The sequence below is a fragment of the Carex rostrata genome, chromosome 28, assembly GCF_964058835.1.
Source record: "Carex rostrata chromosome 28, lpCarRost1.2, whole genome shotgun sequence".
In the NCBI taxonomy this organism is placed as follows: Eukaryota; Viridiplantae; Streptophyta; class Magnoliopsida; order Poales; family Cyperaceae; genus Carex; species Carex rostrata.
In genome coordinates this window covers 290,308-304,298 of record NC_135945.1, presented here as the reverse complement: position 1 = coordinate 304,298, position 13,991 = coordinate 290,308, and the positions used below count along the sequence as shown (strand labels likewise).

The 13,991-nt window shown below is 36.2% G+C and overlaps 1 protein-coding gene and 1 pseudogene across 1 annotated transcript; both read left to right on the top strand.

Annotated features, from left to right (window-relative positions):
• The first annotated feature begins 516 nt into the window (after positions 1–516).
• LOC144545817 (L-type lectin-domain containing receptor kinase SIT2 pseudogene) lies at positions 517–2,643 on the top strand (annotated as a pseudogene).
• A 2,132-nt stretch (positions 2,644–4,775) lies between these two features.
• Positions 4,776–6,012, top strand: LOC144545459 (geraniol 8-hydroxylase-like; the record flags this gene model as incomplete). Its single annotated transcript, XM_078294035.1, is given in 2 exon segments — positions 4,776–5,060; positions 5,477–6,012. Coding segments are annotated over 2 exon segments (648 nt in total), but the record flags the coding sequence as incomplete, so codon positions are not given.
• Positions 6,013–13,991: the final 7,979 nt, after the last annotated feature.

The following is a 13,991-nucleotide window of genomic DNA, read 5'->3' as shown; positions in this document are numbered from 1 at the left end:
TTAATTAATAATATCTAATCACTATATATATATATATATATATATGAGTCCGGCTAGTATGACATTAGTGGCACATGACACTAACTTCAAAATTAATTGAATAGACTTCAAACGATTAATCCAAACCGTTCAAACTAATTTACTTTATGAGTAATGCGTTTACATGCAATTCTTTTATATTTTTTAGTTATTTTAGTATCAAATCAAGCGGTAAAAATGTTGAAAAATAAATGTATTAAAATTAACTTAAAAACTCAAACATTTGACCGCTTGACTTGATATCAAATAAATTCAAAAAGTTATAAATTTTACATGTAAATGCACAACTAATGAAGTAGATCGGTTTGAATGGTTTGGATTCACCGTTTGAAGTCGATTAGTTAGGTTTTGAAGTTGGTGTTATATAGATTGAAATGATACTGATGTTATACTAGTCAGACTCTCTCTCTCTCTATATATATATATATATTCTGAAATGGCAAAACTTTGTTTAAATTGCTTATCATCTTCTATGCAACTTGCCGAAGTGTGCTACGTACTCATCTTCTAAGCAAATAATTTGTTTCCTTAAGGCTCATGAAGAACTTAGCTTGGGCTTTTCTCCTCCTGATAAAAATCACATTCTCAATCAGCCAAGAAGTAGAATTCACATTAAATGGATTCACCGGCCAAAACCTAACCCTAGACGGGGTAGCGTCTATCGAGTCGAATGGCCTTTTGAGGTTAACTAACGACACACTTCAAGTTAAAGGTCATGCCTTCTATCCCTCTCCAATTCGCTTCGGCAGGACAACCTCCACCTTCTCAACCACATTTGTATTCGGAATTATTTCACAGTACCTTGACCTCAGCAACCATGGGATTGCCTTCTTCATCTCCCCCACGAACAATCTCTCCACTGCCCAGCCCAACCATTACTTGGGCTTCCTAAATACTCAAAACAATGGTAATATCACCAATCATACTTTTGCAATTGAGCTTGACACTGTATTGAACGCTGAGTTTAATGATATCAATGAAAACCATGTTGGTATTGATATAAATAGTTTGAAGTCAATCCAATCTGCACCTGCCGGCTATTATGCCGATGATTCAGGTGCTTTTCAAAATTTGAGCCTTTTCAGTCGTAAAGCGATGCAGGTATGGGTTGAATATGAGAGCCAAGAGACCCAAATTACTGTTACCTTATCTCCTATTGGATACCCTAAGCCAAGAAAACCTCTGCTCTCTTATAAATTCAATCTTTCAACAGTATTAAACGATTCTATGTACGTTGGTTTTTCTTCCACCGCTGGCTCTATTCTTACCTCTCACTACATTCTTGGATGGAGCTTTAAATTAAATGGAGAAGCACCATCCATTAATCCATCAAATTTACCAAAGCTCCCACGTACAACCTCCAAAGGCCGATCAAAAGTCTTAACCATAGTGATGCCTTTTGTTTCAGCCGCCTTTATTCTTATTTTAGTCGCCTTCCTTTTCGTCTACTTGAAGAGGCGGTTCATGTACGCAGAATTGCTTGAAGATTGGGAAGTTGAGTTTGGCCCACATCGTTTCTCATACAAAGATTTGTACCAAGCAACAAATGGGTTTAAAGAAAAAGACTTGCTTGGAAGTGGTGGCTTCGGGAGAGTTTACAAGGGGGTTTTACCTGTGTCCAAATTGGAAGTTGCAGTCAAGCAAATCTCACACGAATCCAGCCAAGGTATCAAGCAATTCATTGCAGAGGTTGTGAGTATTGGCCGGTTACGGCATAGAAACCTTGTCCAGTTGTTGGGTTATTGCCGGCGTAAAGGGGAGCTCCTTTTGGTATATGATTACATGCCAAATGGTAGTCTTGACAAGTATTTGTATGGTCAAGAAAACCCGACTCTTAATTGGACCCAACGATTCAAAATTATCAAAGGAGTAGCATCAGCTCTTTTATACCTCCATGAGGATTGGGAGCAAGTCGTCGTCCACCGAGACATTAAGGCGAGCAATGTTTTATTAGATTGTGATTTAAATGGTAGATTGGGTGACTTTGGTCTTGCAAGACTATACGATCATGGTACCGACCCTCAAACCACCCACGTGATAGGTACAATGGGTTATCTTGCACCAGAACTTGTCAGAACTAGCAAGGTAACACCTCTCACTGATGTGTTTGCCTTTGGTGCATTCCTGTTGGAGGTTGTTTGCAGTAAGAGACCAATAGAGCCCGGGACACAAGGGGAGCGAATGATTCTAGTCGACCGGGTGTTAGAACACTGGAATTGCAGATCATTAGCCGATATTGTGGATCCAAAATTAGTCCAATATTACACAGTAGAGGAGGTAGAGATGGTTCTCAAACTTGGTTTGCTTTGCTCGCATCCACTACCTAGTGCCAGGCCGAGCATGCGACAAGTTGTGCAATATTTGGAAGGCGACGCACCTCTACCTGAGATATCGGCAATAAATATGAAATTTAGCACGCTTGCAATGCTTCAGAATGAAGGATTCGACTCTTATGCTATGTCATTCCCCTCTACAACGACATCGACATCTTTCACTGGTTTATCTGGTGGTAGATGATGACTCTTTGTTTTCTAATTTTGATTTAACTGATAATATTGTGTAATCATATATTATAGTCAATAATGAGTGTATACTGTTATTACTTGTTGATAAATCTCATGAATTTTGTTTCATATACTCTTGGTACGAATCGAAAATTATAATTTTCTGATAAGCGGGTAATCAGATATTATACATTATAATTTGTGCATACTTATAATCATAAAAGATAAAATCAGCCGTTCCGGACCGGAATCGGGTTGTACCGATCCGATTTCAGGCCGAGTTACGCAGTAGGTGATTTATTTCGTCCCATTTCAGCCAAAATGGTCTAAAATGGTCCAATTGCACTCAAATTTCGGCCGAGCGAAAACCTATATGCTTAGTTTATCGTGATCCACGCAGATATCACTCTCTAATTTATTTTTACTCTTGCATGACTCGAACTAGGGATCTCTTGAATATATACTACCTTTTGTTGCTAGAATACATAACTACATGTATAATATAAGTGTCAAAACCGCTATTGAAGAGAAGAGCCGCTATGGCAAAAAAGTTAGAATTTCCGATCTAATTCGGCCGATTCCAACTGATTCACCCGATTCTAATTCCACTGTCGAAACATGGATCTCAATTCTGATTCCAATTGTTTCCTTTTATGATTGTAGTTCTAATCCAAGATTGCAACTGTCTGATAAGCGGATCGCTTAACTGATGTAACATCCTGTTTTGAGTAGCTCATTTATATTGCAACACGGCCTAATTTTCTATACTAAACGGTTTTTTTTTTTTTTTGAAAACCTGATAGTGGTTATCAGTATAAATACAACAGTTATTACTTATTACAAAGTACTACAGTTTTAAATCAAAATAACATCTATTATAAATAAACTACTAAACGGTTAACAGGCTTGGTTCGCACTTTATTGGGCTTGCTCATTTTTGGGACATACTTTTTTAGGAACAAAACTAGATAAAATGGGCTTGGCTAGTAGTTTAGGAATTCATATCATCTATAGGCCACAATTTTATTTGGAATATAAATTGATAAATTGGGCTTGGCTAGTAGTTTATGAATTCATAACATCTAAGGTAACAGAATGTTTCTGTTTCGGCCACAAATTTTTTTGGAATAAAACTTGATAAAATGGGCTTGGCTAGTGCTTTAGGAATTCATATTTTCAAAGGTAACAGAATATTTCTGTTTAGGCCACAAATTTTTTTGGATTAAAACTTGATAAATTGGGCTTGGCTAGTAATTTTTTTGTTTTCTTTTGTATTTTCCGTGGCCCCGCGCCAGATGTTGCATTCATCACGACTAAGAGTAAAGCAAATGAAATGACATTACAAACTGTTCAGTAAAGCAAATGGAAGCAAAGATGGTTCTGAATATGCTTTGTAAACTGGATGATCATGATTCGCCATTATGTTAAAACAAAGCATGGTGTAAGTGATACATACTGATATAGTGATCAGCAAATGATACGTGCAAATACTGATTCCTGTATAGTCAACAAGTAATAATGATCTGATTCTAGGGAAGTTGTTAGGAATATCAACAAATGTGATTTTATAAGACTTTTTTCTATTCATTTGTTAACAAATATCTAACCCATTTATTCTTGAAAACTTAGAAATATCAGCAAATGTAGTTTTAAAATACTTTTTGCTTTTCATTTACTAACAAATATCTAACCCTTTTTTCCTCAAAAATACAAATTTGTTGATTGACAATTTACAAGTGAAAAAGTCATTTTCAAGGAAAGTTCATGATTGCACCACTTTTATTTATAGTCACGAAATTAATCTCTCCCAATTCCCCAATCACCAATCAAATGGCAGACAACACTCTCTCCCTACTGATTCTACTCTCTATCTTTCTGCTCTCTATCTTTCTCTTATCTCAAAAAAACAAAACAAAGAAAGCTCTCTGTCCTCTTCCACCAGGTCCCAAACCATATCCCCTGGTAGGGAACCTCCTACGTACACCTGGGTCCCACAAGCCAGACTCACATAACCTTCACCTCTCTCTCCAAAACCTGTGGACCCATATTTTGCAGTAACAATTCTTCCACTTGTTCATATTTTAAGGACTGTATTATATGGAAAAACTAATCTACTTTTCTTAATTTTATTTGTCGGCTAATAATTATTATGCATTTAGTTAAGCATGTCAATGCTGACTCTATTTCAGTCTTGTTAAATGATGCATTCAAAATTTTAATTGATTATCCTGGCATCAGGACTTATTTACGGCTGGAACTGACGCAAGCTCAAGTGCTGTCGAGTGGGCAATGGCCGAGTTGTTACAAAATCTGGTAACACTGGCAAAGGTACGCAACGAATTGGCATCGGTCATCGGCCCAGAGAGAGAAATGGAGGATGATATTGGCCAACTCCCCTATCTCCAAGCAGTCGTTAAAGAAACTTTGCGACTGCATCCTCCAGCGCCATTTCTTCTTCCACGTCGCGCTCAAGAAACCGTCGAATTAGGCGATTATTTGATCCCTAAGGGTGCTAAGGTAAAGAACTAGAGATTTTATTTTGGGTTATAAAGACAATAAAGTGTTATAGTTGACAACAGGATTTTATTTTGGGTCAATATACATTTGTTTTATTTTATTAGACTAATTTGGTAGTTGCATTGAAGGAGTCAGGAAAGCATTGGTAGTTATATTTTAAGAGTGACTTCAGCAAATTATTCTTCCAAGTACATATTATTAACACTCTTTACTTAATTTCAAATAGCAGGCTACAACAGCATGTTAGGTCTCCCCAGCATTGGGATTGTGATGTAAATGAGACAAAAAATGGAAATTTGAAAATTCACCTTACTTCTCTCAAATCCTGCAAATTGTACTGATATAGTACTATGGTATTCTATGTTTCATTTAATAAAAAACTTGTTTTTCCTTCTGACTTGCTTCATCACATGTAGCTTCTAGTCAACATATGGCCGATTGGTCGGGACGAAATGACATGGCCAGATCCACTCAAATTCTTGCCAGAGAGGTTCTTGGAGAAGGAGATCGATTTCAAGGGTCACAATTTCGAGTTAATACCGTTTGGTGCTGGCCGGTGAATTTGCCCCGGTTTGCCACTCGCGTACAGAATGGTACACTTGATGTTGGGGTCCTTGTTGCATTGCTTTGATTGGAAGCTGTCAGAAGAGGAGGTGAATTGTGGGGTCAACATGTCAGAAAAGTTTGGGGTAACATTAGCCATGGCCCGCCAGCATCTGAAGGCCATTGCTGTACCAGTCCTGGGCGACATTTCACATGAAAGACTGGTACAGAAGTGAGAATTTTTTTAGAGCTTTAGTTCAGCAATAAGAGAAATTTCAAGTATTTTCTTATTATTAATATTACTGTTATTGTTCTAATTATTTGTATTGGTATTTTTTATTTATTTGCTCTATTTGCTAGAAAGTTGGCAAGTAAATTTTGTATAGTTATTTATTCAAATTGGCAAAAACTTTTTTTTATTTCGACTAGAATTTTTTTATATTTTGGTAGGTTTTTCAATTGAAAAAAAAATATAAAATAAATATCTAATAACAGTTATTAGACGACAAAAAAAAACAGAGAGAATATTCTTGGCAAAATTTGATGCCATTTTTGTCTCAAATTATGACGCCTGTTTATTTTGAAATTTAAGCAATTTTCAATGTTGACATTAAAATAGTATCATTATTACTTTTTGGCACGTATTTTGAAATTTAAGCAATTTTCCATATAGTCAACAAATAATAACTCCCCTATCTGACTAAATGTATCATTATTACTTTCTTTTGACATGAGTTATTATTTGTTGAGTATATAGAAAATTGCTTAAATTTCAAAATGCCAACAAATAATAACTCATGTTAAAAGAAAGTAATAATGATACATTTAGTCAGAAAATGATACGTGCAAAATACTAATTTCCATATAGTCAGAAAATGATACGTGTAAAATACATATCGCCTTGACCAACTTTTCAAGTTCTGTGATTTGTCGTATCTCTTGCACCTTGTCAACCCAGCCAAAATAATCCCTACATATACCGAGTTGTTTTTTAATGTTACCAACCCTCTGTTTCGTCCAAAGGGATATCTTTTTCTGAATAGCTCCAATTTTTTCGTTGAGATGAATAGGAGTTTGAGCAGTCGGCAATGCCTCCCATTCATTTTTCACAAAACCCTTAAACTGTTGTGATTGGAGCCAGAAATTCTCTACTCGAAACATTGTTGACCTTTTAAAGGTCGTGGAAGCTTGATATAGAACTGGGCAGTGGTCAGATTTGTTTGCAAGAAACGAAATTAGATGAAATTAATGATAGTAAAAGAAAGGATATTTGTGGAAAAAGATTGGGGGAATCTATAATTTTAAAGGCACAACACACACGCGGAGGTATTCTTATAGCGTGGAGAGACCAAAGATATCGATATGTTAGTCATACAGAGCAAGAGTATTGCCTTTCTGTACGGGTGGAGGACTCTTTTACAGGGGTTGAAATGGTACTGACTGGTGTCTATGGGCCATCCAGATCGGGTCTGACACAAGAATTTTTTAATGAGTTGAGAGAAGCACGACCGATAGATGATTGCCCTTGGATTGTATGTGGTGATTTTAATTTAACAATGCATATACAAGATAGAAACAGAGCAACATCAAATTGGAGGGGTCCTCTACAATTCGCAGAACTAGTAAGTGAATTGGAACTCATAAACTTACCAATGCACGGTCGAAACTACACGTGGAGCAATGGAAGGGAATCACCAACAATGGCTAAGCTTGATCGATGTTTAATATCAATGAATTGGTCACTTCTATTTCCAAACTCCACACAAAGAACATTACCGAACTCATCATCTGACCACTGCCCAGTTCTATATCAAGCTTCCACGACCTTTAAAAGGTCAACAATGTTTCGAGTAAAGAATTTCTGGCTCCAATCACAACAGTTTAAGGATTTTGTGAAAAATGAATGGGAGGCATTGCCGACTGCTCAAACTCCTATTCATCTCAACGAAAAAATTGGAGCTATTCAGAAAAAGATATCCCTTTGGACGAAACAGAGGGTTGGTAACATTAAAAAGCAACTCGGTATATGTAGGGATTATTTTGGCTGGGTTGACAAGGTGCAAGAGATACGACAAATCACAGAACTTGAAAAGTTGGTCAAGGCGATACTTAAAAATAGATACACAGAGCTATCTGTCCTGGAGGAACATATGTGGCGACAACGTGCGAAGATCAGATGGGAGTTACAAGGCGATAAAAATACGAAGTTCTTTCATTCATATGCCTCTGCCTCGAAAAGAAATAATTTTATTGGCCATGTGGAGTATAATGGTGTCATATGTACAAATCAAAAAATGAAAGCAAAAGCATTCTTTGATTTTTACATAAATTTGATGCAGCACAATGATACTGATCTAGATTGGAATGCTTTGTACCCTATTCGACATGATTTATCAATTCTGTCAAGACCGATCGAACAAGAAGAAGTATTGCAGGTCATATCTCAATGGCCTAATAACCGAAGTCCAGGACCAGATGGATTTAATGGTGAATTTTACAAAACTTTTTCAGATGTGTTACTGCTGGACATCTTGACAGTTTTCAATCATGTTACAACCACGAATCAGAGTTTGTTTCCTTTAAACTCCTCTTATGTGACATTGATACCAAAAAAAGAAAATTCTTCCAAACCACAAGACTTCCGACCTATAAGCCTAATTCATGGGATACAAAAAATCATGTCCAAAATATTAGCTAATAGGTTGCAAGAACACATTGATGGTCTATTGTGCTCACCTCAGACGGGGTTTATCAAGGGAAGACAGATCATTGAAGGTTTTGTTTACACACAAGAGATATTACATTTTGCAAGAAATAGAAATATACCATTGGCCCTATTTAAGGCAGACATTCACAAGTCCTTTGACACGTTGAATTGGAATTTCTTGTTGAAAATCATGGACAGTTTGGGTTTTCCAGATACTTGGCAAAATTGGATCAGGAACTTGGTCTTACAAGGAAGCTCTCAAATTTTAATAAATGGCTTGTTGGGTAAAAGAATTATTTTGAAGCGAGGGGTTCGTCAAGGTGATCCGTTGTCACCGTTCATGTTCATAATTGCTATGGACTTCTGGCCAAGATGGTTGCAAAGACTCATGTCAATAGGAGCAATACGAATGCCGGTAGAAAGAATGCATCCATGTCTCCTTTACGCGGATGATGCTATTTTTTTCATTAAACCCGAAATCCAACAGATTCAAATGCTAAAGGTAATATTTGTCACCTTTGCTACTTTGTCGGGTCTCCAAGTGAGTATGCAAAAATCATAATTGTTGGTACTAGGTCAATCTGAACAGCTTATCCAATCTTTGGTAACAATTATGGGATGTAAACGAGGTCGGTTTCCATTTACTTATCTTGGTTTGCCGCTATCGGCTGAGTGATTACCAAAATCAGCATTTATGCCTTTGATTGAGAGAATAAGCACAAGGCTATCAGGATGGACAGCAAAATTTTTGAACATGGCTGGAAGAGCAGTACTGATAAATGTTGTCTTAACATCGATGCCGATATACTTTATGTCGGTTTTCAAATTTCCAGCATGGGTGATAACACACATTGATAAAATAAGAAAAAAATTCTTATGGCATGGGGTCCAAGATAGTGGCAAGAAAATTCATCTTGTTAATTGGAATCTTGTATGCACTCCTAAACAACTTGGTGGATTAGGTGTGTTAGATCTCAGCAATTTCAATCAAGCTCTGCTTGCCAAGTGGATATGGCAATGGTGTAAGCCTCAATACAAATTATGGAAGTCCATAATGACAGCTCTATATGAACAGCACCCTGATGGATTGAGAGCATCTTTTTTCTTTAAAAATCATTTGAAAGGTGTGGCCCCATTTTGCAATCGTTTTATAAGAAGAGTAATTGGAGATGGAAGGGGTATAATTTTCTGGGAGGATAATTGGGAAGAGGAAATTATGAAAAGAAGATTCAATATCTTATACACATTTGCAAGGGAGAAGGAAGCATCACTTCGTACCGTGCTATATACTGATGATCTGTCGGCCTTGTTCAGACCGGTTCTGTCAGAACAGGTACAAACTGAAATGAACTCTTTTGTAGAGGTGGTGGCTCAGACAAGGTTGGTAATGTCAAATGGACAACTAGATGATGCTATTTGGAAGGGACATGCAAGCGGGTCTTTTACGGTGAAATCAGCATATTTCACTTTAAAAAATGGAGATATACAACATAATTTGAAATTAAAGAGTTTATAGAAACTTTCAGTGCCACCCCGTTTCAAAATATTTGCATGGCTCCTGCTTTTAAATAGAATATTAACTATTGAATATCTGAACAAAAGAGGATTTTCCTTTGTGAGTATTTGCCAATTGTGTCGATTGAATGAGGAAACAACAAAGCATCTTTTTAGAGACTGTCCTTTTTCAAAGCAGCTTTATATTCGAATGTTCAATGGAAGTTTTCATCAGCTTGGGTATCAGGTGACAACAACCATTGATTTTGAAAAAAATTTGTTGGATAAAACAAGGACGAAACAGCTACGAGAGCTACTGCTAATCACTATATTTGTCTTGTGGAGAGAGAGATGCACAAGGACTTTTAGAGAGAAATCAAAGACGATTGAAGAACTACTAGAGGAGATTGAGATCCAGTGGGATTGGATGAACAGAAGATATATATCTTAATAAGGCTCATGTATCTTTTTGTTTTGTTGGTTTTTTCTGTTTTGCTTTATCAGAGACGTTTTGTACTCGGTTTTTTTTTTTTTTTTTTTTTTGTAAATACACCAAGGGGTTTAATCTTTAAACCCCTAAACAATCTAACCAATTGCGGTTAATCAAATAGGAGCATGACTCCTGTTCTTACTCAAAAAAAAAAAAACAGATCTAGTGCTGCAAATTTAAGGACCGTTCATGTAATTAATTAATTATTAGAATTTCTAGTTTCTTGATCAAATTATACATGAGCACTGAAATAACCAAAAGTATATTGAAATTATACATGAGCACTGAAATAACCAACAGTATACATGAGAACTGGCTGGAATTTTAAATTTAAAACTTAAGCCGTAGACTTAGTTCATAATAATATTAACTTTGCAACTATATGGAGAGACGCATCTTTAATTCTGGAATTTAATAGAGCCCTTATTTCAAACAAAAAAGGTTGTTTTTAAAAATTTGTTATTGTTTTCCTGTTCTTCTGTGATATGGCAGATTCAAAATTTTAATTTGAGATAGCCGCGCTGAGTGCTGACGTGGCCCGAGCATAGGGAATGCGTATCCTCTGCATTTAACTCCAAAGAGAATCTTTTGAGTTAATCAATTTCAACCGTCTGATTTTAAACGGAGTCAATCCGGCTCCTGCTTATAAAATAGAGGTCTTTCAAAATTAGTGCACATCTAATTAGCACGAATCTTAAAACAAATTAGATGATTGAGATTGATTAACTGAAAAGATTCCCTTTAGAGTTAATGCAGAGGATACGAATTCGAGCATATATAGGAGAGTCATGCACACCTAATTTTCTCAAATGTAATCCTGTATTTTTCATTGGAAAAAGACATGACGATATATACATTACCCAATAATCCTATCGTTTATAACTCTTATTCTGTACGAGAGAGAGCATCTCTCCCGTTTTATCTTGTGCTGAGAGCCTGTGACCATACAATTATAAAAAAAGACTTGTCAAAAACGTTAGGCGATATTTCACCCCAACCATGAACCAGTATACAGTAAAGTTATGAAACAAACGCAAAAATAAAATAAAAAATAAATAAATTATGAAATTGGGTTTAGTTTTCATTTACCGATCGAAATAATGCGCCATCTATTCATTGGAATTAAACTGGGATAGCCAAGTGGGCCGCAATTTCGGATCCCATCTTTTTGGGATTTGCAGCTTCCAAGTTCCAATTATAAGGCAAGAAAACATCTCAAATCTCCTGGCCCCTTATGGGCAGGAATTTCCTGCCCTCATATTAATCTGGCCGTTCAATTTACTTTAAGATCCGCGTTGTGATTAAGCGTTTGATGAAACTAAAAACAGAAAACTCCTCCGTTAACTCTTTTTTCCTTCCCACTAATCTCTCGTTCTCTCCTTCCTCTCATGGTTTCTCCTCTCCATCTCTCGTTCTCTCCTGTGCTCACTCGATCGCTCTCCCAGTCACGGTCCTTCCCACTCCCCAAGCCACACCGCTTCTCGCTCAGACACGCTGCATTCTCCCAGTTGCGCCTTGGCTCAGCGTAGTCTCTCTTGTTGAAGTTCACAGTACCGAAGGCCCAAGGCCTAAGGCCCAAATGCTACTTCTAGATTATTCAAGAGATTATGTAAATTGGAGTCGGTAGTATAAAAGTTCTAGACTTTTGTAGATTACTGGATTCTAGAGCTTAATGTCGGTAGAAATAAAATGAGATATGTAGAAGATTCTAACACTGCCATATGCTGCTATAAATAGAGGTCACATAGGTGTGTAAGTGAATGAGAGAATCAGAGCATATAGTGAGGCGTATATAAGAGTTATAAAATCTTGTGTACTCCATTAAATAAAAGAAATCAAGTTATATAAACTCCTCTCTTTTATATCCAATACCACAATCCGAGTTATAATTTCCAACATCTCTTGCCTCGCTCTCTTCTCTCACCTCTTTCTTTCAATCCACCGACTTTGCTCAGATTCTCTCACTCGATCTCTCAGCTCCCCTCGCTCAGGTGCACTATCTCTCTCTCTCTCTCTGAGTTGCTCTGAGTTGTGATGCTGTTTTATTTTGTGGTAAATTGGTACTGTTTTATCACTGTACTAACAATACCAGTTAGTAAATAAGTGGTACACTTTTTATTTTGTGGTAAATTCTCATCTCTGTGCCTCATCTTTCAATCTACTAGAGCTCATATCTTTACATATGAACTGTTATACTGGTCACTACATAGAACCTCAAGTAACCATAATTGATCAGGGAGTTGGTGCTGGATCTTGAAATCAACTGGTACCAGTTCAGAACCTGCAGCTTATGGTACCAGTACAACATACTGAAAGGAACAACGCAGCACTAATCCAGCACCAAATAATTAATAATTGGTACCAAAATAATAATTGAGATAAATTATAGTATGAATGGTACCAAAATCTAGTACTTACATAAGAAACAACAAATAATAAGATTTTGGATATGGCTCTAAGTACCTTTACGTTGGCGAAGAAGCTGGACATATATGGTCTCAAGGATGTGCCCTGAAAAACCTTTATCAGTTGTCGGTAACACATGATTATGTGAAGTAGATGGGTTGTTCCTGTTTTGTTTGTGTAAATAAGTCAATTAAGTCAATTAATAAACAATGGATCTGATGGTTGTCATTTCATATTTCATGGTTGGTGGAGCTGATCCATGTCTTTTGAATAAAAAGTAAAAAAAATGCACAGAAGAGGAATAAGTAAGACATTCCCATAGAATTAATGCATATGACAATTTATTTTAGACAACATCTATTTGAATTTATAGTGTAGATTGTGCTCGATAATTGTATAAACTTGCCTTTATATGAATAAGATAATTACAACTACCATAAATAAAGCACCAAAAACTTTTGTGAGATAATTAGTGATGTAGTCAGAAGATATCCAAATAACTACTTTTTTGAGACAATAGCATTCGTGATATAATTGCCGTGCAATACAATTTAGTTTTGTGTTTAGTTCTCTTTGTTGGTGTGTATGGAAACACATGAATGACCTTTGTTTTGTGGTTGGGACTAAGATCAAAACTAACAGAGATTTAATTATAATGATTAACTCTATGTTTCACTATTGGACATGTACTATGAAAGATATATCAAGGATGCCTTGGCTCAGTGGGTGCTAGCACATATGAAATGCATCTCTCTTCAGACTTGGGATGATGGGGGCAACACAGATTGTGCCGATGGAGGAAAATTCAGAAGTAAGAGTTTGAAGCTGTTTCTTTTTCTGTTTTGTTTTTTATGAATCTCTGTGGATGTTTTTGAAATATTACTAGTAGCCTTTCTAAATTGATGTAGTAGCTATGAACTACCTTGTTTTAGTAGTAATGCTAGAAGTTTTTGTTATTTTGTGGTCAAGGAAGCCATTGTTAGCTGAGACCAAAAAGGGGAAATTTACTTCTATATAACGGGTATTGGCACCCATATGTAACTGCTACTTGTTCCATAATGATAAAAAATACAATTTATTTTTGAATGTTCTCAATACAACACAATACTTGTACATTAGTACCATCACCATACCATACTGCGTAAAACTTCGAAATGCAAATTTTCAATTTCAGTCCAGATTTTATCCGAATTTCCAGATCAATCATACAAGCAACATGTTCATGCCTAGTTTCAATTGTTTAAGACAAACAATATTTTTAAATCCATGTTAAAACAATTCAAAAAATATA